The sequence below is a fragment of the Aplysia californica genome, unplaced genomic scaffold (genome assembly GCF_000002075.1).
Source record: "Aplysia californica isolate F4 #8 unplaced genomic scaffold, AplCal3.0 scaffold00767, whole genome shotgun sequence".
Taxonomy (NCBI): domain Eukaryota; kingdom Metazoa; phylum Mollusca; class Gastropoda; order Aplysiida; family Aplysiidae; genus Aplysia; species Aplysia californica.
This window is the reverse complement of record NW_004798037.1, coordinates 210,650-235,705: the sequence shown is the minus strand read 5'-3', so window position 1 is coordinate 235,705 and position 25,056 is coordinate 210,650. Positions and strand designations below refer to the sequence as shown.

The 25,056-nt window shown below is 39.3% G+C and overlaps 2 protein-coding genes across 2 annotated transcripts; one reads left to right on the top strand and one right to left on the bottom strand.

The window, feature by feature from the left end:
- Positions 1-3,357: 3,357 nt before the first annotated feature.
- On the bottom strand, positions 3,358-18,582 carry LOC101846772 (solute carrier family 22 member 18). Its single transcript, XM_005109330.3, has 10 exons — positions 18,448-18,582; positions 13,694-14,024; positions 11,717-11,960; positions 11,091-11,223; positions 10,357-10,457; positions 9,271-9,363; positions 8,466-8,578; positions 7,435-7,536; positions 7,176-7,296; positions 3,358-5,083 (listed from the first exon to the last, which is right to left on the bottom strand). The coding sequence occupies exons 2-10, from the start codon at positions 13,979-13,981 to the stop codon at positions 4,911-4,913; spliced, it is 1,368 nt and encodes a 455-aa protein (XP_005109387.1). The 5' UTR covers positions 13,982-14,024; positions 18,448-18,582; the 3' UTR covers positions 3,358-4,910.
- A 225-nt stretch (positions 18,583-18,807) lies between these two features.
- On the top strand, positions 18,808-25,050 carry LOC101846537 (FK506-binding protein 2). The gene is made up of 6 exons (XM_005109329.3): positions 18,808-19,154; positions 20,242-20,304; positions 21,234-21,327; positions 23,009-23,042; positions 23,621-23,691; positions 24,799-25,050. Exons 1-6 carry the CDS (start codon positions 19,038-19,040, stop codon positions 25,005-25,007), a joined length of 588 nt encoding a protein of 195 aa, XP_005109386.1. The 5' UTR covers positions 18,808-19,037; the 3' UTR covers positions 25,008-25,050.
- The last annotated feature ends 6 nt before the right edge of the window (positions 25,051-25,056 follow it).

The following is a 25,056-nucleotide window of genomic DNA, read 5'->3' as shown; positions in this document are numbered from 1 at the left end:
CCCATTTTTGGTGATGGTCAAGATTTCTGGGAACTCCCAAAATCTGGGTTAGCCTGCTTGTCCTTAAAAAAAAGCGACCAATTGAAATCTACATTCCAAATGAAACGTGCTATCCTAGACTTTGTAACTTCTAGATAATATATCGCCTCGCTTGCTCACTTTTAAAGTGACAAATCTTTCATTTAAAACAAAATGTACTCAGTCTACTAAACTGAACAAACTACAGTCAAACCTGTGTAAGACGGCCACCCATTGTCGAGGAGAAAAGTGGCCGTATAAGACAGGTGGCCGTCTTAGGCAGGACTGATCAAGAGGAAGAAAACAAACCATTCCCTTCTGAAGTCTCAATCGAAAGTAGCCGCATTTCTTGTTTTTGTTGTTGTTGGTTTGTATTTTGTTTGTTATTTTTATTTTGTTGCTGATTTGGCGCAAGAGTGACAATAAAACTAAATGTATGAGACGAGGAAGACCGAGTGCCATGTTAAAACAAACACATGGGTTGGAGTCACTAAGGTGGCCGTCTAAGACAGGTGTTATTGCTTAGTGTAATAGGGGTTGTGTGTTAAAATATGGTGGCCGCGGCCGCATTGGACAGGTGCCCGTTTTACACAGTTAAATTACAGAGAAAAAACGCAAGGGGGGAAATGGAAAGTGGCTGTTGGTACAGGTGGCCGTCTGGGCAGGTTTGACTGTAGTTAACTAACCAACCAGCACTCGGCACTCTCTCAGTCATGCAGACTATTCTGTGAAAAAGTGGGGGTTTTTTTAACCCTCTTTTCCTACCGGGCCAAAATCCACCACTGGCCCCTTTTTTTACGCCCCTACCCCACCACAGGAAAATGTCAAAAAATCCAACTAAACACACACAAACCATACCATATGGCCCATCAAACTGAAGTTTAAAAAATAACCAGTCAGACGGAGGTACAATACTGAAATTTTTTTCCAATTATGTTAAATTCTAAAACTGATTATGCAACATCGAAGGTGTCGTATGAAATCAACAAGTTTCCAGCTTTGAAAGGTCATAACTAACAAAGTACAACAACAGCATCATTCAAACTTCCCAGGTAGGTTGCCTCAAGTCATGCAAAGAAACGCTGAAAGTTATGTATGTGTAAAGAATAGAAGTGAAAATATGAGACATATACTGAAGTGAGGGGAGCACATTTCTGTTCAATTTAACATTTCGAAGGGGACAGAAAAAAAGCGATGAAATGACTCAAAATCATCTGTCAGTGCTAAATTTTCTTTCACATCCACCAACAGGAAGTCTCTTCTATTATTTCGAAAACATGGATCAGCCGAAAATTTCGTGCCTTTTCATTACTGGATTGGAATTGATAGCGAGCCACTCGAACCGTATTTTGTGACTCTCTGTCCAGCGAGGCCATGTTCGCGAGCCGTGCAGGTCACGGTAGGGAAAGTGTTAAACAATTAATATTGATTACGTAACACATTTACACCAAGAGTCACAGGTATAGAATGCAGATTCTTTTAAAAAAGTTAACCCCCCCCCCCCCAAAAAAAAAACCATAACAAAATCAAAGAACATAAACAACAAGAAGAATGCTGAGACAAAAAATTACAATCCTTCATGGCTTCAGTTACACTGAAAAAGTATTGCTAGCAGTATCACATATTGCTATCGGTGCACTACTGCTATATATTTGCTATCAGAGCACTACTACTATATACATGTATTGCTATCAGTCAGTGCACTGAAACATATTGCTATCTCAGTGCACAAATACGTAACTATTATCAATTATCAGAGCCTTAATCCATACTTCTCTCTCTGGGCACTAACATATATTGCTATCGGTGCACTACTACTATATAGTATATACTGTTATCAGTGCACTACCACATATTGCTATCTGTGCACTACTATATATTGCAATTGGTGCACTACCGCATATTCTTTTCTTAGTGCACTATCACGTACTGCTATCAGTGCACTACCGCCTACATATTCTTTTCTCAGTGCATTACCACATACTGAGATCAGTGCAATAGCACATATTGCTTTTAATGTACATATCTATGTCAATGCACTTCCAAATAATATTGCTATCATCAATGATTGATTGCATTTTCAAAATAAATGCACGTTTCACCAGGCACCCAACCAAGGTTCCAAGGAATATTCCTGGAAGTTTCCCACAACCCTCACACACTTCAAAGTTAAGTAACTGAACGTTGAACCAGAGGTCTGTGGCAAAGAGGGCAGGAATTTTGTTGTCTTTTAAGCCAAGAATGCGAGTTCAACTCCCGTTTAAAGATGATACTTAATTGAATATTTCCATCAACTAGGATTGAGCCCACACAACCCTGAAAAGCAAGGACAGAGTAGTCCACCACAGACTGAGACAGTAGTTAACATTCCATCAGGCTCACCAACATTACATCAAGCTACTTAATTGAAAGTTCTAATGTTGTATGCCCGTGCCCCGAATGACATCATTTAGTTAGTTTTAGTAAGTGTTTTACGGCACTTGCAACACAATAGGGTCATATATGACATCATTTAGATCATTTAGGAGGTGGGATGTTCAGATGACCCTGTCTGTGAGGGCCGACCCGGGCTGAGAGGGATACCATATCTGTCCCCGTTGTTTTAAGCACGAAAAATTCTGAATTTATGCAAACTGAGCCCAAAATGTGAAATTATGCAATTCTGTTAATTTTAGCAAAGAATAATAAAGGAAAATAATCAAAAATTATGCAAAAAATGATCAAATTTGGCTAAATTAAGCAGGGTGCATAAAACCCTGGGAACAGCCACATGCCAACAGACAGACAGAAAGAAGGAGTTTAGTTTAGTCTTAGTAAGGTTTTTACGGCGCTCGCAACTGCATACGGCCATATGAGCGCCAAGGGATGGATGTCAACAGAGAAGTCCAAATGGGGAATCAGGCTTACTCTGCTCACCTCTCTGGCCTCAACAGCACGAAGTTTACTTCGACTATCAAGGCACTCCAGAAATAGTGGGTCACAATAGTGTGACAAACATACAAAAGAAGTAGAGGAGAATGACAATAGTAAGGATGAGGAAAGAAAAAGCAGCAGCTCGCCCTATGTTGTTCCGGCACAGTATGAGCATGACATTGATGAATCAGCCCATTTACCATTCTATTGTGCATAAGAACATGTTAATATCCCCCCCCCCCTTTTTGGGAAAGGCCTAAAGATACTTCAGACAGAAGGATATTCTCAATAAAAAGAAATCTCCCTAAGTGGGAATCAAACTCAAGCCTTCTGCATGTCACAGCAAAAGCGCCTGCAATCACTTTGCCTCAGACACAGAGGTCACACATCAGACTCAGACTGAACTTGCTCAATAAACAAAGAATGTGATCAATAGAAAGACATGATTATTATGAATGTGATCTTGGTAAAAAAAATTATTTCACAGAAGTTCACAGAGCAGTACACCCTCTACGTTTCTCCCCTGAGAAACTGAATACATATAAACAAACTGAATATATGAATAATACAGATCACAGAAATATGCATTAAAAATATAATTTGCCAAATATTTTATGACCAGAAATAAAACTGATAGGTGAACACTTCTGTCACTCACATATTTTTAAAAAATGTCAATTACAAAAACAAGCAACAGCATATCATCACATAATCAACAAAATCTAAAGGATCATTTTAACAAAGTTAAAAAATTTGGTATTTTCTTTTGGGCCAACCAACTTTAACACTTTGCCATCATATTTTGGGGAAAATCTAAAGAAACTGGGAGGTGGTAAACGTCGCCAATCCACGAGATAAGGTGGCAGAGAGTTAAAAGCTCACCTCTCAGTCTCAGCTGTGTTGAAAGCAGCCTTCCTTACAGCAGAGAAAGGATAGTTCTAAACAACCTGTTCTGCACTGAGTGAACACACACAACATACAAATTATAATTATAATTATGAAATTATATAAATCATTAATTTTTCCAAATAAAAATGTTTCTACCAATAAAAATGTTTCATACTGGTTCTTTTATTAATTAAAAGCATTTTCAAAAACAGTATCTTCTGTATTATTGTACTAAAATCACAGCGCTATCACAAATGAAGTATATTGCCTGGTAGGAACAAAATACAGGATAATACGGCCATGATTATAAAAGTATAAATTCTCTCAAAACTTGTCCATAGTCACAATAAGCAGCCCATGTGCCATAAGAAGACATTCAACTTTCAAAACTTTTGCAGTTCGCAACATACACAGATTGAGAGCCACAGCAGAGAGTCATTCACTTCTCCTGGACTTTCTGTACTGACTGGACGAATGGGGCTATTGTTTTCTGTCCCCTCAGTTACCGAAACTAAATACGTCACAGAATTAGCATAAAGTACTTTTTTGTTCTAAACGACTGCATTCATTTAATACGATTCTTAATATGTCTTTCGAATGATCTGATCATTTAAAGTCGATATATAAATTAATAGATTCTGAATTACACTGTTATCATTGTGAGAAAGTATAGTCCAAACGTCCCGTTAGTTACCGTGGAATAACCCTACGACAAAACCACGTTACACAGCGTCCCAATTGAATACCTCATCAGATGTAATGCTGTAGATAGCCAGAAACTTCCCATATACACACACATACCTTTATCGGAATGCTGGAAAAATTTCCTTTATTCCCCTTTGGTTACACCATGAATTTTATTTGTAATCATAACAAATTCTTTACTACAAGTTTTAAAAAAAGTCAAAATCAGACCAAAAAGCTGAAAGAAAAGATCCCAGATCAAAGTTGCATCCCATTTCTTCTTTTGCAATGCACAACACACCCTCCTACAGTAGCATTAAATATAACAATAAAATTAATAATAATTTAATTTTATTATTAAATATATATATAAATATATATATATATTGGTGACACGTCAGCTTCCGTCACTCGCTCCTCTGTTGCCTCAAGAAGAGTACCACCGTCACAGCAGCACTCAGGAAAAAGCCCAGCCAGCCAAACGACTCAAAGCCTAGGTTTTCCAGCATGTAGCCCCCCGCCGTGGGCGAGATGGAACGTATCAAAGAGTTCACCGCCATGCTCAGGCCCAGCATCGCTCCTGAGGAACAGCAACAACAAAAAAAGAAAAAAAGAAATCAATTAAAAATTTTTCAACTATATGTGAGGCATCGTGGTGATATCAAGCGCTCGTCAAAATAACAAAATTGGAGAAACAGGCGTTTTCCCACCAGTTTCGCAATTTTAATCAAATTTTTGTTTTTTTGTTCAACTCTTTTATGTCCAAATAAAAACACATTTCCATGTGAATTATATTGAAAAACATTGATTAAAGGCACACAATATGTAATTTTTCAGTTTTCAAGGACTCTTTAGCTATTGGAGTTACAAAACTGTAGCGGCCATTTTCTCGCTAATTTCACCACTGAAACCAGGCGACCTCACCTCCTTCAATCACAAATATCTCCACTTCTGCTCAAGACAGATGGGCATTTTTTTCATTAAAAGCAAGAACAAGCTTTAAGATGTTACCAAAAACTCCACATCACAAAAATTGACAAGCGCCTGATTCTACAATGTCGTGACACATATCGTTGATGAAATACTGTCAAAGGCCAAGGTCCGATGAAACAGAGTAAATTGATGTACATCATCATCATCCAGTACCAGATTTGTGGCAGACATCGGCAATCATGGTCCTTCATTCATTCCTCTGCTCGAACACTCTTAAAAAAGCTACGTTACCCTGATCTTTCTCCGTTACCCATCTGTTTCTGTTCTGTAAGTAAGATGCTCTGAGCCTACCTCTGTCTTAAATTCTTGAATAAAAGTAGAGATATTTGCTATTGACGACGGTGGGGTTGCCTGGTTTCAGAAGCAAAATTAGCGAGAAAATGGCCACTAAAGTTTGGTGACTTCCATAGCTTAAGAGTCCTTGGAAACTGCAAATTTGCATTTTTTGTGCATTTAGTCAACGTTTTTCCATAAAATCCACACAGAAATATGTTTTTAAATGAACGTAAAAGATGTGGTGCCAAAAAACAAATTTTTTTTAAATTGTCAAACTGGAGGAAAAATGTCAATATCTTCGATTTCATTATTTCGACGAGCACCTGATTTCACCACGAAGTCTTACATATATATATAGACAAAGAACATTACTGTCATAATATGTGAGGCATCATGGTGAAATCAGGCGCTTGTCAAAATAACCAAATTGAAGAAACAGGCATTTTTCCACCAGTCAGCCAATTTTTATCGAATTTTTGCTTTTTGGCTCAACCTCTTTTATGTCCATACAAACCCATATTTCCATGGGAATTATGCTTTTAAAAAAAATTTGATTAAAGGCACGGATGTCATTTTTGTGCTTTCAAGGACTCTTTAACATAAACGGCCATTTTCTCGATAATTTCACAACTGAAACTAGGTGACCTTACCTACTTCAATCACAAATATCTTGGCTTTTATTCAAGACAGAAGGGTATTTTTTTTTCATCAAAAGCTAGGCAAACGAATAAGCTTTCAAACGAAACCAATAACTCCACATGCCTAAAAGTTGAAGAGCACCTGATTCCACCGCGTCATGACATATACGGAGAAGTAACTTCATCCCACTTCCCACAAACTGCAAGGGGGGGGCTCTCGTGACCCAGAGGTTAAGGTGTTCACCTCTCATTCACAGATCCCGGGTTCGAATCTGGGTAGCGACCGAAAAATTTTCTTCTCTAAAATTATCTTCTTTCACCTCCTTTCCTGCTCTCTAGCAATATTCTGTCATCTGCTTTCGTCTCCACTTTCTGCCCCCACGCTCTCACCTCCTTTGCCCCATCCTCTGGGCTCCTGACTCTTTCTGCTGCCTTTCTACTGCTAGTCCTCAGCTCCTTCTTACAGCAGTCTTTCAGCCACACCCCTGATCTTCTGATAGGAGAGATCTACACCTAGCCTTCTCGGACAAGGGCGAAAAATCTTGGAGGTCCCATGTGCAAGTTGTACACGTTAAAGATCCCTTGGTGGTCTAAAATCGATAAGAGTTGGCTTCGATCGCTACCCGAGCAAAATTCCAATTTCCTACCAATTGAATATGTTTAATGTGTCCTGCGCGTTCATATGACCTTATGCAATTGCAAGCGCCATTAAACACTTATCAGAAAAAAAAAAAATTAACAAAACTGCAAGGACTAGGACCTTACCTGTGTCAGAGTCTGGGACAGTGTGGGTTAAGGCACTCGTGGTCACAATGTTCTGGAAGGTGAGACCGGTGATGAGGGGCACAAAGATAATACACATCTGGAAGATGCTGGACGCATACGCCTTGAAAAAAAGAAAAAGAAAAAACATATTATACAGTCAAACCTGCTCTAACGGCCACCTGTATAAGACTACCTCCAAACAATCTGAAATACAGAGTTAAAACTGACTACAGTAGAAGACTACAACAAGAATACTGACCAGCAAGAGGTAGGAAATAGCCAGGATCCCAGCAGACCCCATCAGCAAAGTGTGCTCAGAGAAAGCTTTAGCGGCGTAACTTACACCAACACCTTGAACAATCTGATGAGAATAAAAAGAATTTTAAGTTTTAGTAAGAGTTTTACGGCACTTGCAACACAATAAGGTCATATAAGTGCCTAAGATTAGAAGTGTTACAAAAGAGTAACAAACATAAAAAACAGGAGGAGAGATCAGGACGAAAGATGTTGGAAAGGAAAGAAGGAGCAAACCACACCAGAGCACCCGCCAAAGTAAAATGATGCTAGAACAGCAAAACAGCCAATAATGATTTAATTGCCGATGCTTAAAACTTCCTGATTATGATGCATTTTAGAACTTCAAAAGTTCGTATGAAGTCTTCAAACTCACACACATACACACACACATATGTAAATATGTTATGTTCACAAACACACACACACATGAATATTACATACTCGCACACACAAGCACACATATGTATGATATATACTCACACACACACACATGTATATTACATACTCACATACACACACACAAATACACAGGCCAAGCAATTTCAGTGACAAAGTATTTCAATGGGCAATTCTGGTCACTAGCATGGTCCTTCAGCAAGAAACAACAATCTGAATTTTTTTTTTAAAAATAAAATAAAATTTAAAAAAATCAAAAGACCCTCACAAAAATCATGACACTGTAACATGGTGACCAGTAGCAGTGTGTCAGCATTGACTGCTAAATCGAAAGCCTGATCAGTTACCCTACTTGTGTGACAAATCAAAGAGGAACTGTGACTAGTTTTTTAATAAATTAGAATTGAAACTACGGAATCACTCTTATTTTTAAATGGTTATCTTGACTTTAAAAAACCCAAATCTTTTTCTCAAAACTGCTGTGAAGAAAAAAAGGCATTTTGTCAGCTTACGGCAGTATAAGTCCATTATTCTTTGAGCCAGGTAATAAAGTTGATGACTAAAAAACAACAAAAACCACCAAACACAAAAAGTTACCATGCCCATGACTCCAACATAAGACATGAGGGCACTGTTTTGTTCTGGAGGCAGTTTGAAGATTTCCAAAGTGATGATAGTAAACATACTCTGGAAAATTCCGATGGGTATACCTGAGGGAAACATGAAAAACAAAATATGGGTGTTTTAGTATTTTTCGGGGGGATTTTTTTATTATAAAAATTAAAAATTAAAAAATATATATTTATATATTTTACATTTTTTAAAACAATAATCAAATAAAATAAATTTGTTTAAAAAAAATGTTTGTTTGAGTAAACAGAATAACGAAATTTTAGGAAGATGGGAAAAGAGAGAAAGGATTTCATTTAGCCACCTGAATCCAATGAAGCTAAAGCAAAACTTGCGACTTCCGACAGGTGTTCCTGCAACTCCACATAGTAATTATCTTTATCAAAAGATAATACTAATAATAGATTGCATTTGTATAGTGCAAATTCTGCTCAACAATATGTTACAGGAACAGAAAACAACCGATTTGCAATTTGCACCTTCCTATTCCCACTTAAAAGCAATTTGCACCTTCCTATTCCCACTTAAAAGCAATTCGCTCTATTTCCCCTTCTTATTGGCTCTCAAAAGCAATTTTCACCTTCTTCTTCACTCTCAAAAAAGCAATTTTCCCCTTATTCGCTCTCAAAAGCAATTTTCACCTTCTTATTCGCTCTCGAAAGCAATTTTCATCTTCTTCTCTTCTTCGCCCTCGAAAAAGCAGTTTTCACCTTCTCATTCGCTCTCGAAAGCAGTTTTCCCCAAAGCCACCCCTAAAACACGCTTCATTTACCTGTGCCCAGCTTGATCACCATGAGGAAAAGGGCCCCAGGGGCGGCCAACAGCTGGCCAATCTTGTTGAGGCTGAACACAGTTTCACCTGCACCTGAGGATAGTCCAAAGGAAGGATCAAAGAAGTTCAACCACACATTAACAATTTTTTTTTTGTAGCCAGTGTTTTGCGGCGCTCGCAACTGCATAAGGTCATATGAGCGCACGGGATACATTAAACATTTTCAGTCGGTAGGAAATTTTGAATTTTGCACGGGTGGCGGCCAAAGTCTACTCTTATAGATTTTGGTCCACCAAGGGGTCTTTAATGTGCACAACTTGCAAATGGGACCTCCGAGATTTTTAGCCCTTGTCCGAGAAGTCTAGGTGTAGAAGATCAGGGGTGTGGCTGAAAGACAGCAGTAAGAAGGAGCCAAGGAGTAGCAGTCGAAAGGCTGCAGAAAGAGTCAGGAGTCCAGAGGAGGGGGCAAAGGAGGTGAGGGGGTGGGGGCAGAAAGTGGAGACGAAAGCAAATGACAAAACATTGCTAGAGAGCAAGAAAGGAGGTGAAAGGAGACAATTTTAGAGAAGAAAACGTTTCCGTCGCTACCCGGATTCGAACCCGGGACCTTTAAATGAGAGGCAAACACCTAAACCTCTAGACCACGAGACCCTCCAACTACACATTTGGTCACTTTTAAGCACAAGGGGGCTATCCTGAAAAAATGTTGCTTTTAGAAAATCGAAGGAAGAGCTTTTGGACCCTTGTTCAGCTTCTTTAAAAGACACGGAGAGTTTTCTCTATGTCCAAACAAATATAAACAGAAATGAAACCAAACTTCTCCTATACAAAGGGCAATGCCCACTTTTGGTGTATGTCAAGACTTTTGGAAACCCTCCACATCCGGGTTAGCCCGCTTGTCCTTAAAAGTGACCATTTATGAGGCAGCATGGTGAAATCATGTGTTCGTCAAAATACAGAAATCTGAGAAACAGGCTTTAATTGTAATTTTCCCCCCCAATTCAAAAATGTTTATCGAATTTTTAATTTTTTGCTTTACCTCATTTAAGTCCCAAAAATTCTACTAACACAAAAAAACAAACAAACCTGGCTTCTGCACTTTCTTCACTTGAGCGGGTACGAAAGTGACGATGAGGAGAACGCTGAGCAGAGAGCCAAAACACGCCAACAGCGCCCCTGTCTCCAGGCTGTTCATGTAGGGAAACAAACAAACATTGTTGAATCACACGCATATCCAAACATTCAGGTGCAGTGAAACCAACCACTTTTTGCTCCATAATTGTGGATTCAGCACTCTATTAAGACAAACTGTCTAACTTTGCCCAAAATTTTTATTTGCCAGTGTTGTAGCTTCCACAGAACCTACCCTGAATGAAGTTCCATCAAATTAGCTGGACACCCGTTCAATGAACGGACTCAAAAGAATCGACCGTCAAGTCATTGTGGAATCAGTGCACACGGTTTGTGAACGGAAGCCTCACTTGTTTACAATAGCGTCTTAGAAGACAGACTTTCCCAAGATTAGATCTAAATGAAACTAATGAAAAACTGAAAATTAAACTACAGTGACTTCAGACCCCTTAAAATAACTGTGCACCTTTTAAATGATTTTGAACCGCCGTTAATTGTTTCAAATTCGAAAGTTGAGTGGTTCGGAAGTTTTACGCAAACAAAGTGACAAACTTTCACAATATAATATATATAGATAAAATGACAAAAGGAAAGCTTCTGTTTTTCTATAACTTCTACAAATTCTGAATAAATAAACGTTTAAACAAATTACTGCGGAGGAAGAAAAGCTTTCATTTTCCAGAACTTACCTAAAAAACTTGGACACCAGCCCACCGGCGATGGGCCCCACCACCATCCCTATGCCATAGGACAGGCCAAGCTTTCCCAGGGCTGCCGCTCTTTCTTTGGGATTGCAGACGTCGGTGACGATCATCTGACCACCTGCCAAATGACCACCACACAACCAACGAATAAATAGAAAATGAATAACAAAATGAATGATGAATAAACTAACACCTACATATATAAATAATTATATAACATTTATATAGCGCATTTCCAAAAAAAGTAGCTCAATGCCCTACACATTGGAATACCCATTTTCAAAACCTTTCTTACTACTTCCTTTCTTCTCATGCAATATATACTTGTGCACACACACACACACACACACACACACACACACACACACACACACACACACACACAGACTACTTTCATTCTACAACTATAATTTTAAAAAATAATGCTAAAAGCTTTTGGAGGATAGGCCTGAATGAACAGAAAATGCGCAAGATGTCTTAAATAAAAAACACTCATATATAAATCTCTTCTGTATCAGGTAAACATTCAAAGAAGAAAAAAAAAAGTTAAAATCTACACTGCCGTAAGCTGACAAAACTAAAAAGCCATATGATTAATCAATCGCCAATACCTTGCATAGCGTGCATGAATACTGATGGCAACCTCGATATAAACAGAAGAGTCATGTTGGATGACAGATAGAGCAGGAAGTACGAACTGGCCGCTGAAAGGTAGGCCAGGATCATGGCCACGCGACTTCCAAACAGATCGCCAAAACGGCCAAACAGTGGACTGCCCGCCAACTGGACCACAGCGAATGTCGTCTGGAGGTAGCCGAAAATCACGGGGTCTGCTCCCAGACGTTTAGACAGATACTGAAACGAAATTGAATTGGAGTCCACAGGGTAAAAGATCAAGGGGAAGACCACTTGGAACCTGGAGAAGAATCACAGAAATTGATGTACAGAAAAGAGGGAAGACATGGAATAATATCAAGAGGTTAGCCCAGGATAGAGAAAGGTGGAAAGTGTTTGTCCGTGGTCTATAACCTGGCGCAGGTTGAGAAAAGCAATGATGATGATGAAATGATGAAATGAAAAAAGTTTGGCTACGCATAAAGTTGACAAAACATTCATTTGTACGGGGTGTCCTAAAAAAAAGGGTCCAATTAAAGGGTAATAACTCGGTCATCTCTATACAAATTAGACTTCCAGTATTTTCAACATTCCATATCTCCTTATGTTGAATTTTCGTGAGTCAATCTTGAGTCAAGTTTAAAAAAAATTAAAGTCATTGATTATACTGATACCAGATTAACATGTCACGGAAAAAGATTGCATAAACATTCATCAAACCACATCAGACAAGCAAAAGTACAGTGTCTAAAAAAAGGGAGCCATTTAAAGAGGGGGAAAACTCAAAGTAGCCTACTTTGCACCTAACTAAGTCATCATTAACAGAACTTTTTACCAATGAAAATCAACCCAGGGGACGTCAAGTTATTCAATGTGAAGAAAATCAATTGACGTGGTCAAGGAGTATTAAAGTTTTAACAAATTCAACCAAAACTGAATACAACACAATCTTTACTTCTTAACACTTTGTAGTCACACAGCCAGCAGTACAAAATACACCATCTGGTCACCCAGCCAGGAGAGCGACTGCAACGGACTTCTCAGGCCTGCGCCACGTGACCGGAACAGATAATTTTCATCAGCGCATTATAGCACCAAGGGATCGCAAAGTGTTAAAATTATCCCGCTACTGGGATGTGTTCATAACCCCTTCGTTGCTGAGACGTATCCACCAACTTTGTACAGGCAAGATAAAAAGTTCATGCGAGAGAGACAAGGCCATAGTATTTTTCCCCTTTAAAGAAATAAAACAGAACTTCACAGTCGTAATTACACCTCCTTGTACTACCCTGTAAACTGGTAAACAAATCATAGGAAGAGAACCAGTTTTGGAGAATATTAACCAGTATGTCAATACAGCAGTGAAGAGGTTAAATGGATCTTTAAGGTGTTGAGTCAAAAAACAAAAATTCGATAAAAATTGCCAAACAGACAGAAAAATCCCAGTTTTTTCCATTTCATTATTTTGACGAGTGCCTGATTTCACTACGATGCCTCACATATAGCAGTACAAACAAAACCTTTACAGTATGTTAGTGTTTTAGCACCCTATAAAAATGGCAGCTTGCACTGTATGCTTTTCCAAGAAGATAAGATTGTTTCAGAATGCTATCAGATCTGCTGGGGTAATGAGATTATAAAGCTCATACAACTTGCTGTTGAGTGGGAATTTGCACTCTATACAAATGTGAAGCGTGCTGATAAAATGAGTTACTTCTCGGATTCGAGCCCTATGGAAATAGAAACATCATGCTTATAGGTGAAGTTTTTACAATTTACAAGTATGAAATAATAAAAGTCACATTATACTTTAATAATAAGGCATCAATTAAGAAAATCTCTAAATTTGACCCTAGTGTCAATTTTTTGGCCAATATCTCCATTAATTGTGGATTACGAGAAATAACTAATTTTGTTAGCACGCCTCACAAATGCTATCTATTCTTCTTCTTATTATTATTACTACTACTCACCGGGAAGACAGCATTCTGAATCCAGAAGCAGGTCGAGTACAGAAATATATTCACATGGGCCACAAGAACAATCTTGTTAAAAGAGTAGCCGGCTATACGAACAGTCGCCGCTTGAGACACCTCCGCCGACTCCTTCTTGCTGTCCTCGTTGTTGGAGAAGGACATGTCGTTATAAGTCTTTGTGTCTGACTGGGTGGGCAAAGATTCCGACGACATCTGAGATGTTGGATCGTTCTCCTGCGAGGAGCCCTCTTTGGCAGTAGATCTTAAACGTGTACTATCATCCATGTCTGCAAATTTCTTTTTTCAACAAATAGGTGTTCTGAAAATTCTGTAAGGTAAAAAAATTTTTTCGCACATGATATCTGTTCTTTCTCATGGTAGATTCAAGAGAAGTTAAAAAATAAATATTAGAATTCATTTTCAAAGCAAAATGTCACATGCTAAAAAAATGTACTAGCTACACATTTATGTCCTGATACACATGCATAAAAATGAGTTGCATCCTATGTTATATGATATAAACTAAAATCTTGAAATTTTTATCGAGAGAGGCCAGTGTCTGTGTGGTGTGGCAGTTAGGTGCATCAACACTGTGAACAGAAAATGTGTGAGCTCGATTCTCATGTGGGGAAGACTTTTATTATATTGAGTATCTCTGTCTTTCTGCTGGGGCAGTGTACCCCTCTCAGTTTATGGCGACCCCAGTGCTTTCTTGTCGTATCTCCATTTTAATAACAGTGAAAACATTTCATAACAAAGAGTGAGCCTAAGACGATATCCCAATTTCATTGTTTAAAAAAATGGACATATGACAAGAAAGCACTGAGGTTGTGTATGTTGGCACTGGCAGGCAGAGTTCTCTCTCTCTCTCTTCTGGGCACTGTGGTGTCATAAGTGGTCAGCGATGTGGACAGCACGTAGGAACGCAATTCTCGCTCGGGGGTCCTTAACACTTTGCAGTCACACGACCAGCAGTACAAAATACCCCATCTGGTCACCGAGCCAGGAGAGTGACTGCAATGGACTTCTCGGCACCAGGTGACCGGAGCGGATAATTTTCACCGTCGCGTCACATTCCGCCAAGTGACCGCAAAGTGTTAAAAAGTGCTGTACACGGGTCACTGAAATGTCCCACCAGCAGACGTGGTTTGGCCGGCAGAGTTGGAGCAGCAAACCTCCTTAATGATCTAAACTGCACCGAATAGTGAGTTAAACACCCATAAAATTACATTATATTACAATTACCGAAAGATGAGTTGGACTTCTAATTACTGAAACCACAATAAGTCAGAAAAGAATTCTTCCCTCCGCAGTAGACACAGGACACAGATTGCTCGAGTCAAATCCAACGACTGCTCTCGTACTGTATCAAACCAAGTAGAGCAATATTCTTTCTAGTCAGGTGATAAACAGTCACACTCAGCTCACTGTCTCTTTCTCTCTCTGTCTGTCTGTCTCTCTCTCTCTCTCTCTCTCTCAGATCTATGCAAACACACTTGAAGCTTTCGAAGGGTAGCTTGAATATTCACAGGAATTATTCATGATGACAGTTGTTATGAGACAGTACGCGAAACGAGTAGGGTAGACTAAACAAAAATACGTTGGATTTTTCCGAATTGGGCGTAACAAAAGGGCCTCACATTCAGCATCCATATCTGTGGACAAATAAATTACAAGGCCAGCTGTTACAGATCCATCATCATAGATGTAAGCCAGTCTAATTTTGGGGCACATCTTGACGCTTTCATGACTGATTACAATAAAAGGAAATCAATGAGGACTGCACACCTCTAGCAGGGAGCACAGTCCACACTTGTGGACAAAGACTACAGAAATCAAGTAAGTCTCGGTCTGTATCTCTCTGTCTATCTGTATATCTCTTTGTCTGTTTGTTTGTCTGTCTGTCTGTTTGCAGATCTGCATGTGTGTGTCTGTCTGTTTGCTCATTTGTTTTTAGATTGCTTATCTGTGGTCTGTCTACTGTCTGTCTGTCTGTGCGTGTGTGTGTGCGTGTGTGTGTGCGTGTGTGTGTGTGTGTGTGTGTGTGAGTGTGTGTGTGTGTGTGTGTGTCTGTCTGTAGATGTGATTGTACATCTGTCTGTCTGTCTGTGTGTAGGGTTACAGATAGGTTAAACACTTAAGGCACATTACTGCAACTTAGTAATAAGCACGGTCTTTAACAGGGAACCAATGATATTCAATGTAGCTGTAAAAGCAACGGCGTTGTGTGTTCTCTGATAGACCTTTTGAGAACAACTCTCGCAGCTTGGTTCAGGAGGGTTTTTTTGCATTTAATCCAACAATTCTGTGGTATGTTTATAAGGGTAATGAGTTGCAATTGTCAGTACGAGATAATACAAATGATGACATTTAGTGCCTTATGAAATCTCTCACTTTAAAAAAGTGTCATTTGTGCATTTTTTCTTTTTTCCAAGGTATCATTTCAAACATCCTTTCTATGGCTGTGAATGCTGGACAATCACTAAAGACACAGAAAATAAAATACAAGCAACAGGTGGTTTCTTAGGAGACTGCTAAGAATATCTTAGAAAGAAATCTCAGAAATTGAGTTTCTTAGGAAACTGCGGAGAATATCTTGGAAGGAAAAGAAATCAAATGAGGTAGTACTTGAAGCCCACGTGGGATGCTCGCCAATAAAAACAATCAAGAAAAGGCAAATGCAGTTTCTAGGACACCTGAATAGACATAAAGGCCTTGAACATCTTGCTCTCACTGGAAAAACTGAAGGCAAAAGAGGCAGAGGTAGACCCAGAGCAATCTACTTGGACAGCCTAAACAGATGGGTGAAAGGGAAAGACCAACAAAATGTAATTTTTTTAAGAGCATCCGAACAAAGGAATGAAAGGAGAACCATGATTGCTAATGTCTGTCGCAGGTATAGCACTTGATGATGATGATGATCACTTCAAACAGGGAATCCCCTTGTGCAGTAAGACATGTGTGTGTGTTGAAGGTGTGACTCTTTTGTTACTCGTAAAACTTAATTGGGAAAAGTTCAAAGTATGTATTGTGTATGCCAACAAAGAGAGAAATTACGTCTTTCTTCCGAGTAGAGTGAGGGTCCCAAAACAACAACCTGTCCAACACAACCATGCCCATTATATTTTGCTTAAAAAAAACATCTTTTCTAAAAAGGTGATCAAGCAAATCTCTCATCACACAACATAATGCCATAAATTATATGATTAGTATTAGGCCCCTGATACTCGAGACAAGCCATCAATATCCATTCCCCTGTTGTTATAGTAAGCCCCTCTTCTTATGAATGAACGAATCATTCAACAGCAAATATAATATGTGCTTTATAAACTGTATTTTATTACCTCAGCAGACACTAAGAAACACTCTCGGCTTCCCGGGAAACATACAGTGCACTGATTAAAAGCACTCAAAAACTAACAACCTGACAAGATCTTTTGCTGTTTATAGCCGGGAACCTATTCCCGCATGAGTGAAATGAAAATTAATGTAAAGTACCATTTCTCTAAGGATACAACACGTCAGCCCCCTGATGGGATTGAGCCAATGACCTTACGGATGAGAGTCCATGAGCCAAACCACTTGGCCACCAATGCCATTTATAAATGAAAAAGAAAAAGAAACAAAAATAAGGAGAGAAGGTACAGCTTTACTTTCTTCTTCCCATGACTATTCTAGCTGCCTCATTAAGCTAATCTAAGCCCCCACCCCCACTAATTAAATAATCACAAAACAAAATTTAATAAGTGTAGAAAAGTATTCTTTAAATAGACCTTCTAATCATTTATTTATATATATAATTATATATATATATATATAATATATATATATATATATATATATATTAGATATGTTCTAGTGAATGACTCAGCTAAATTTATGCAAGTTTTTTAAATATCCAGGTCTTACAACATAGGCCTATTTAGTTTTCATCTTTTAAGTTGTCAGGATTATAATCCGGTCTTGACCCCCCCCCCCCCCCCCCCCCAAAAAAAAAAGAAAGACAAAAAAGATAACTCGTATTTTTTAAATCTAAAAATGGTCCCCCTTGATTTACTGCGGCTAAGCCAAAACTAAAATTCAACCACCAGAGTGCAGATCTACTTTAATGATTTGATTCGCAAAGCCGCTCTGGCATGACTGACCGAAGACGAATCAAGCCCGAAAGTAGGCTTAAATACGGGGTGCCCATTACGGATGGGATTGGCAGGTCGAGCTGATCGCCCAACTCAGCCACCTGAAAACAAACTGGTTTAGAAAGAGTCTGCGAGTCGGGCACGTTTGTTTTCAGGCAACCCGAGTCGGGTGATCTGCCCAACCCGCTGTTCCGTAGTCTGGCGTAGTGGACACCTCGTGTCGTATGAATACAGGGTGCCCATTAGATCTAAATCTATGGCTGCATCGGGCCAATCGCCCAACTCGGTCGCCTAACCTAAAACGAATTCCAACCTAAAAACTGAAAGCCAACACACGTTTGGTTCTGAGGCCACCGAGTAGGGTGATCAGCCCAACCCAACGATCCCATCCGTAATGGGCACCATGTATTAGCCTACTTTCCGGCTTGATTCGTCTTCGATCAGTCACGCCGGCGCGGCTTTGCAAATCAAATTATTATTATGAGGCTAAAAAAAAGCCAGTGGCAGTGTGATACGATACGACAATAATACGTCGATGGCGTCGATCTCCAAAGGTCTCCAATGTTGATGCTGGAGATTTAAATAAGATCTAATCTAATTCTTTTAAAAACAAACCTTAGCTTTATCGAGACCAGAACAAGTCATTTCAGAAGACCCTTTACTTCAGGGAAGACTAAAGAACACGTTGATAAAGTTGAAAATAGCTTTGTCAGACCAAAACAAACTAGGCCCCTTTTACAACAAGTAAACGGAAGTTGTTCGTGGGTGTGTTTCCTCAGTCATAGGTGGAGTTCGACGATAGGCTAGGCCAGTACAAGAGAAAAGTAAACAGCGAAATAGGATGTCCACGAATGTTCCCTTGTTATTGAAGGAACCCCCGCCCATTCTTCCCGATCAGCTTCTAATTTCTAATAATTTATATGACGATGAGTATTTAAGTTAAATAATTGAATTTTGATATGTTAATGTAAATCAATCTCATCAAAACAAATAGATGAATGTCTCCAGAAGTGGTGCACATAAAATATGACCCCCAAAAATCTCCAGGTGTTTACATTGTTGGAGGCCTGTGACCCCTTTGAAGTATCTTGAGACAGCCCATTCACCTTTGCCAGCTGGATGTTGGTGCACAGTTGTGCACAGTGTCGGTGCAGTGCTACGTTGATGAATGCTTTTTGGGCTTTGGAATTGCAATCACAGAGACAATGAACTTGGTGACCATGAGTTGGTCGGGGATAGTTAACCATGCTTTCTTCCTGTATTTTCTGTTTTCCTTGCACGGCATTGCTGCAAGCAGCAAAGACCTCCAAATCAAAACAGAGGTAAGACCATCAACTTCGATTCTTTGCTCACTCAGAAGGCTGACATGGCCGTGTTTTTGGCCTTTGGCTAGGCCTGCACTTCAACTTCCTTCTGGATCATGAACACAATAGACAGACGACTGGGCGTTAACTAGCGGTGACTGTGCCTGAAGTAACATACTTGATTACAATGATGCATTATGATGCAGATAGATATTGAGTTAAAGTGATCCGTGTGATCAGTGCTCCAGGCTCGACTTGCTTTCCAAATTCCAGCCTCGCTTTTCCAACTTGCTCTAGTCTAGTCTGTCTAGTCTCTGTTAAAACACCACTTAGCCCTATCTATGTTATTATTACAAGAAATGTGCTAGAGTTTTGAATTGCTAGATCTAGATCTAGTGCTAGATATTGATCTCGCCTAAATTCTAAGTGATGCTTTTGCCTTAAATAATAGAGGGAAATGTGAAGTGCACACATCACAATAATCACATTTAGAAATCTAGTGCTTTGTACCCCATTCCTTAACTTTTTGCAAGTGAAAGTGGCTATTCTCTGGCGTCGTTCCGGTCAATAGATTGAGGGCTATTATCCGGCGTCATGTATTATTGTATAGGGGGGGGGGGGGGGCGTGGCATATTAATTTCACACCACCGGCTACCCAGAAAAGCTTCAGTGCTGCTCGAGCACTTTCACACTCACTGGTGAGAGATTTCACACCCACTCCACCCTGACCACCTGCACCGCTCCGAGAGAAAGCAATTTTTTGTTTCATTTCCTCATTAGGCAGGTTTCCGTTTTATAGAGAGGTAATTATAGAGGAATTTATCAAGAGGGTGAGCAGGGAAATTCTGTTGTCAGTTTCAAGTTTCGACTGTATATATATGACAATGCATGACCATTAGGAAATACCATGAAAAATTTTTGTGTACAGTAGCACGATGCAAGAGAAGATACTAGGTTGTAAACGTTTTAATTTATTTTTGCAAAATTTAAATAAATGTGTGTGTGCAAATGAGTGTGTTGTTGGGTATCTACCAAGGAGAACCAGTGGTTTCAAGGTTTTGCAGATCATTTAAAAAAATCTTTTTTCCTTTTCTGTTGTTTCAAGTATGAACCGGAGGAATGTTCAGAGAAGTCAGCAATGGGAGACACTGTGGCAGTCCATTACACGGTGAGTAATTACAAACTATTGTCATTTCATTTTCGCACCTGTGTCTCTCTCTCTCTCTTTCTCTCTCTCTCTCTCTCTCTCTCTCTCTCTCTCTCTCTCTCTCTCCCTCTCTCCATGTCTCTCTCTCTCTCTTTCTCTCTCCCTCTCTCCATGTCTCTCTCTCTCTCTTTCTCTCTCTGTCCATGTCTCTCTCTCTCTCTCTCTCTCTCTCTCTCTCTCTCTCTCTCTCTCTCTCTCTCTCTCTCTCTCTCTGTCTCTCTCTCTCTCTCTCTCTCTCTCACTTTCACAAACCAACACACACACACAGAGTTGGAGCTACAACGGCAACAACATGTGTGTATAAGAATAAGCAGCCACTTTCCACTCTCCTATTTGTACATTTTTTTCTGAATGATGGTACTTTTTAGATGACTACCTGTCCAGTGTTGCCATGGCCACTGTATTCTATCAACCAATAGTCCTGTAGACTCTTGTGAATGTGGGTTGATTTTCATTGATTTGTTTATGTCATAGGTTTTTTTTAGAGCGTCTGACATTAGCGGAAAGAAGCATTAGAGAACATTGTAACAACAGGAAAGTTTGATGGAAAGAGAGGTAGAGGCAGACAGAGGGAAAAGATACTGGACAAGATGACAACATGGCTGGGAGCAGCAAGAACAACAGACACCATTGCTGCTTCGAAAGACAGATGGAAGTGGAGGTCCATGATCGCCCACGCCAGTCGGCAAGGCACCGGATGATGATGATGACATTTTCTTAATGATTTATTGAAAGAGCACCAAGTGTCTATATTGTTTAGGTGCACTTTTTCCCTTTGGTAGGCCTATGAGGAAAAAAAAAATCGCATGTCCAGACTACAAGCATTGGAGAATTTGTTTTACTATGAAACACTTACACATGTTTTATGTTAGAACTGTTCTCTTTCCCAGGGTTATTTGGAAAATGGAAAAGTCTTTGACTCTTCCATTAAGCGGAACCGTGACCCAATAGCTTTCACTCTTGGAAGAAAGCAAGTTATCGATGGTGAGTCTGCTCTCTGATGACATTGTGGTGGCTTAAAAATCTTGCTCGTCTTTGGTGGGTTGTTGGCAGGTGCCCTGGTGTGGTTTGCTTGTTCTTTCGTTTCTTTCCTCATTATCTGCCCTCCTTCTTTTTTGTGTTTGTTACTCTCTTGTAACACCTCTGATCTTCGGCACTTATTATATGACCTTATTGTGTTGCAAGTGCTGTAAAACACTTACCTTTACTAAAACTTGCTTGTCTTTTGGATGGCTTATTTAGCCATAGTAAATGATGTGTGATATGTCATGTGATGAGTTGATGAAGGGTTGATGATATAACTTTGAAACTTTTTTTGTGTGCATATATATATTTTTATATATATATATATATATATATATATATATATATATATATATATATATATATATATATATATATATATATATATATTATGTAAGGCTGCATTTTCGTGATAGTGTCAAATTGTGAGATCTTTGGCAGATTGTGAGTGATGTCTGTTTGTAGTTGTAACATCTTTGTTGTAGGATAAATTCTCTTACACACAGATTTGATGGCAAAACTAGTGCTATCAAAAAATTCAATATATAAATGTCTCTTTACTCCAACAATCAGATGGTGGTGGTCTAGTTTTGGTTACCTCCTTCTTGCTCTTGTCACAAGACGTTGTCTGTCGTTTGAATGTCACTGCAATTTGGTGCCATTAGATATTCTGTCGTGATGTGTATTAACCCTAGTCTTCTGGATGGTCCGATTTCCCTAGAAGCCTGTAAGGGGGCCTCTCAGACCCCACTATTTATCCTTTGTATTTTATGGATAAACTTGGTGGTTGACCATCATTTACAGAAACTGAAACACAGAAACGTTGAAACAAAACACCCAAAACTACACATACTGAAATAATCTGTTTAACGAACACATTTATTGAACTTTATATATCATATATTAGTTGGTGAACAACTTTGAATGAGGTTAGACTGAAGAAATTTATGCAATTTTTTTTACTAATGATTGTGGGTCGGTCATGTCATGAGCTTGCTGTTTTTATTGCTGAATAATGAGATTGAATTTAATAATAATAATAATAAATAGCATTTGTACAGTGCATAACCCTGCTCAACAGCAAGCTCTATACGTTTTACGTAAACCCTATATTATTACCCTAGCGGACCATAGAAGAACACTCAGAAACATTCTCAGCTACCCAGGAAGCATACAGTGCAAGCAGCTGATTATGCGCTCAAACACAAACTGACAAGATCTTTCACTGTTTATAGCTGGGTACCCATTCCCACCTGGGTGAAGTGAGGAAACTTCATGTAAGGTGCCTTTCCCAAGGACACAACATGGGCCCATGACGGGATTCGAACCCACGACCTTGCGGTTGCGAGTCCGAGAACCTAGGCCACCGACGCCACTAGCTGATTTAGTTGACAAAATTAGATTGATATTGTCTAAATTTGTCAGTCTCTTATATCTTCCTCCTCTTAGAAGGCTTGACCTGACAGATCCTCTCTGACCTTAGGACAACTTTTTTTGCGAAAAAGTCATGGCTTTATAAATTTTGTCGCTTGGGTTATAAGCACGGGTGAGTTACCATTCTTTATATCTATGTCTCAAGAAAGGAATTATGTGCTCTTTCTTTTTTGTATAATAATCTGGCATTACCGTGGTGTTTCGACAGGATGGGAGCAAGGTCTCGTTGGAATGTGTGTTGGGTGAGTTTTGGTTACGGTTTGTTTTTTGTTTTTACCACAATAAACCCCATCCTCACGTTTTCTTGTGACTTTAACTAAATGGTTGTTTTAAGTTAATCAGTTAATCACCCTCCCAAACTTAATGTTGGTAATTGCAAAGGTGGAGCAAGTAATTTGTATTCACTTGTATTATGATGTTGTGTAAGAATTTTACTGTTTTCTACTGAATTTTGTGAGCAGTTTATATATTTTTAAAACTTTTGTCATGCATAAATATCTTTTATAAAGCCTGAGCTATTTTCTCTTTTTAGTTACAAAAGGTAAGAGGTCTCTTTTATCACTCTTGTTTACCCAACAAAATCCATATATAATGATATTTCTGAGCCTGTGTGTTAGTTTCTGAATCTCCCATAAAAGCTGTGTTCTCTATGTCTCATAAAGGCTGTCTTCTCTGATCTCTCTATCTCTATCTCTCATAAAAGCTGTACTGTCTGCTCTTATGATCTCTCATTCTCTATCTCTCATAAAAGCTGTACTGTCTTCTCTTATCTTTCATTCTCTATCTCTCATAAAAGCTGTCTTCTCTGTCTCTCCACCAGTGAGAAACGACGCCTTGTGATTCCCCCACACCTCGCCTACGGTGAATCCGGATACCCTCCCGCTATACCACGTAAGATTTTGGCAGAATGCCACCCATTGTTTCCATGTAGCAGCTATGATTCTGGAAACAAAAGGTTTTCTGACAAATTAAAAAACAGTTAAATGAATAGCATTTATTGTATAGATTTAGTGCATATTCTACGGTCAACATCACGTGCCTTGCCATGCTACGTTTTCTGTTACAAAGACTTTAGGTTGCTCCTTCTTTCCTATCAAACGCCTATTATCCTGATCTTTCCCCCTTCATTTTTGTGTTTGTTACTCTCTTGTAACACCCTCTAATCTTCGTCACCTAGATATATATTGTTGGTCCTGATTTTTTCCCCAGATCCCGATTTTTTCCCCTCCCCTTGCGATCCTGATTTTTAGATTTCATAGAGTTGCAAGTCTGTAAACATGTCCCTTAACTCTTTCACTACCGCGCGCCGTGTTTCACGGTGGCTCATGCTACTCCCAACACTGGACAACTAGCTGTGTTTTACGGCTCACCACTTCCTGCTTCAACACCATAGGCCTACCTACTTTTATAATAAATCAAAACTGAAATCTCAAGTGGAAGAATGATTTTTTTTAGCATCATGTTAGGTCATTATTTCCCCTTTTTTTTGGTGTAATAATACATGTGGCTGATATTGAAAATTGAATTCAAAATATTTTAATTTGTCTGAGGGTAGGCAGAATCAGAAAGTAGGTCACAGATAGGGCCCGCCCGGTCACGGTGAGGAAAACCCCGTGGTAGTGAAAGAGAGAAATGTCACTGTTCCTTTCAAAGACTTACATATATATTATATATATATATATATATATGTATATATATATCTCATCTCACCCCTGTTTGTGGGTGGTTGGCGGGTGCTCTGGTGTGGTTTGCTCCTTCTTTCCTTTCAAACATCTATCCTCTTTATCTCTCCTCCTTCTTTTTTGTGTTTGTTACTCTCTTCTTGTAACACCTCTAATCTTCGGCACTTAAGTGACCTCATAGTGTTGCAAGTGCCGTAAAACTCTTACTAAAACTTTTTTTTTTTAAATAAAATTTTAAGACTTACTTACATGATATATATAATATCTCATCTGACCCCATTTGTTTGCCCGTCCTGTCCCATCTTCTTTGATTCAGCCCAGGCCACGCTGCTGTTTGAGACGACCCTGGTGAGCATCACCAAGAACTCTAGCAGCAGCCCCTACCAGGTAGAGGACGTCCTGAGCCTGGTCAAGGTGCTGGGCCCACCCCTCGTCATCGGCTACCTCTGCTACTACATGTACAGCAAGTACAAGGAAGAGGCGCAGATTGCCAAGAGCCTGAAAAAACAGAAGAAGAAGCGGTGATGTGTGTGCTCTCATGTTGCGGATGATAGCTCGTGTTTGGTTTTTGATT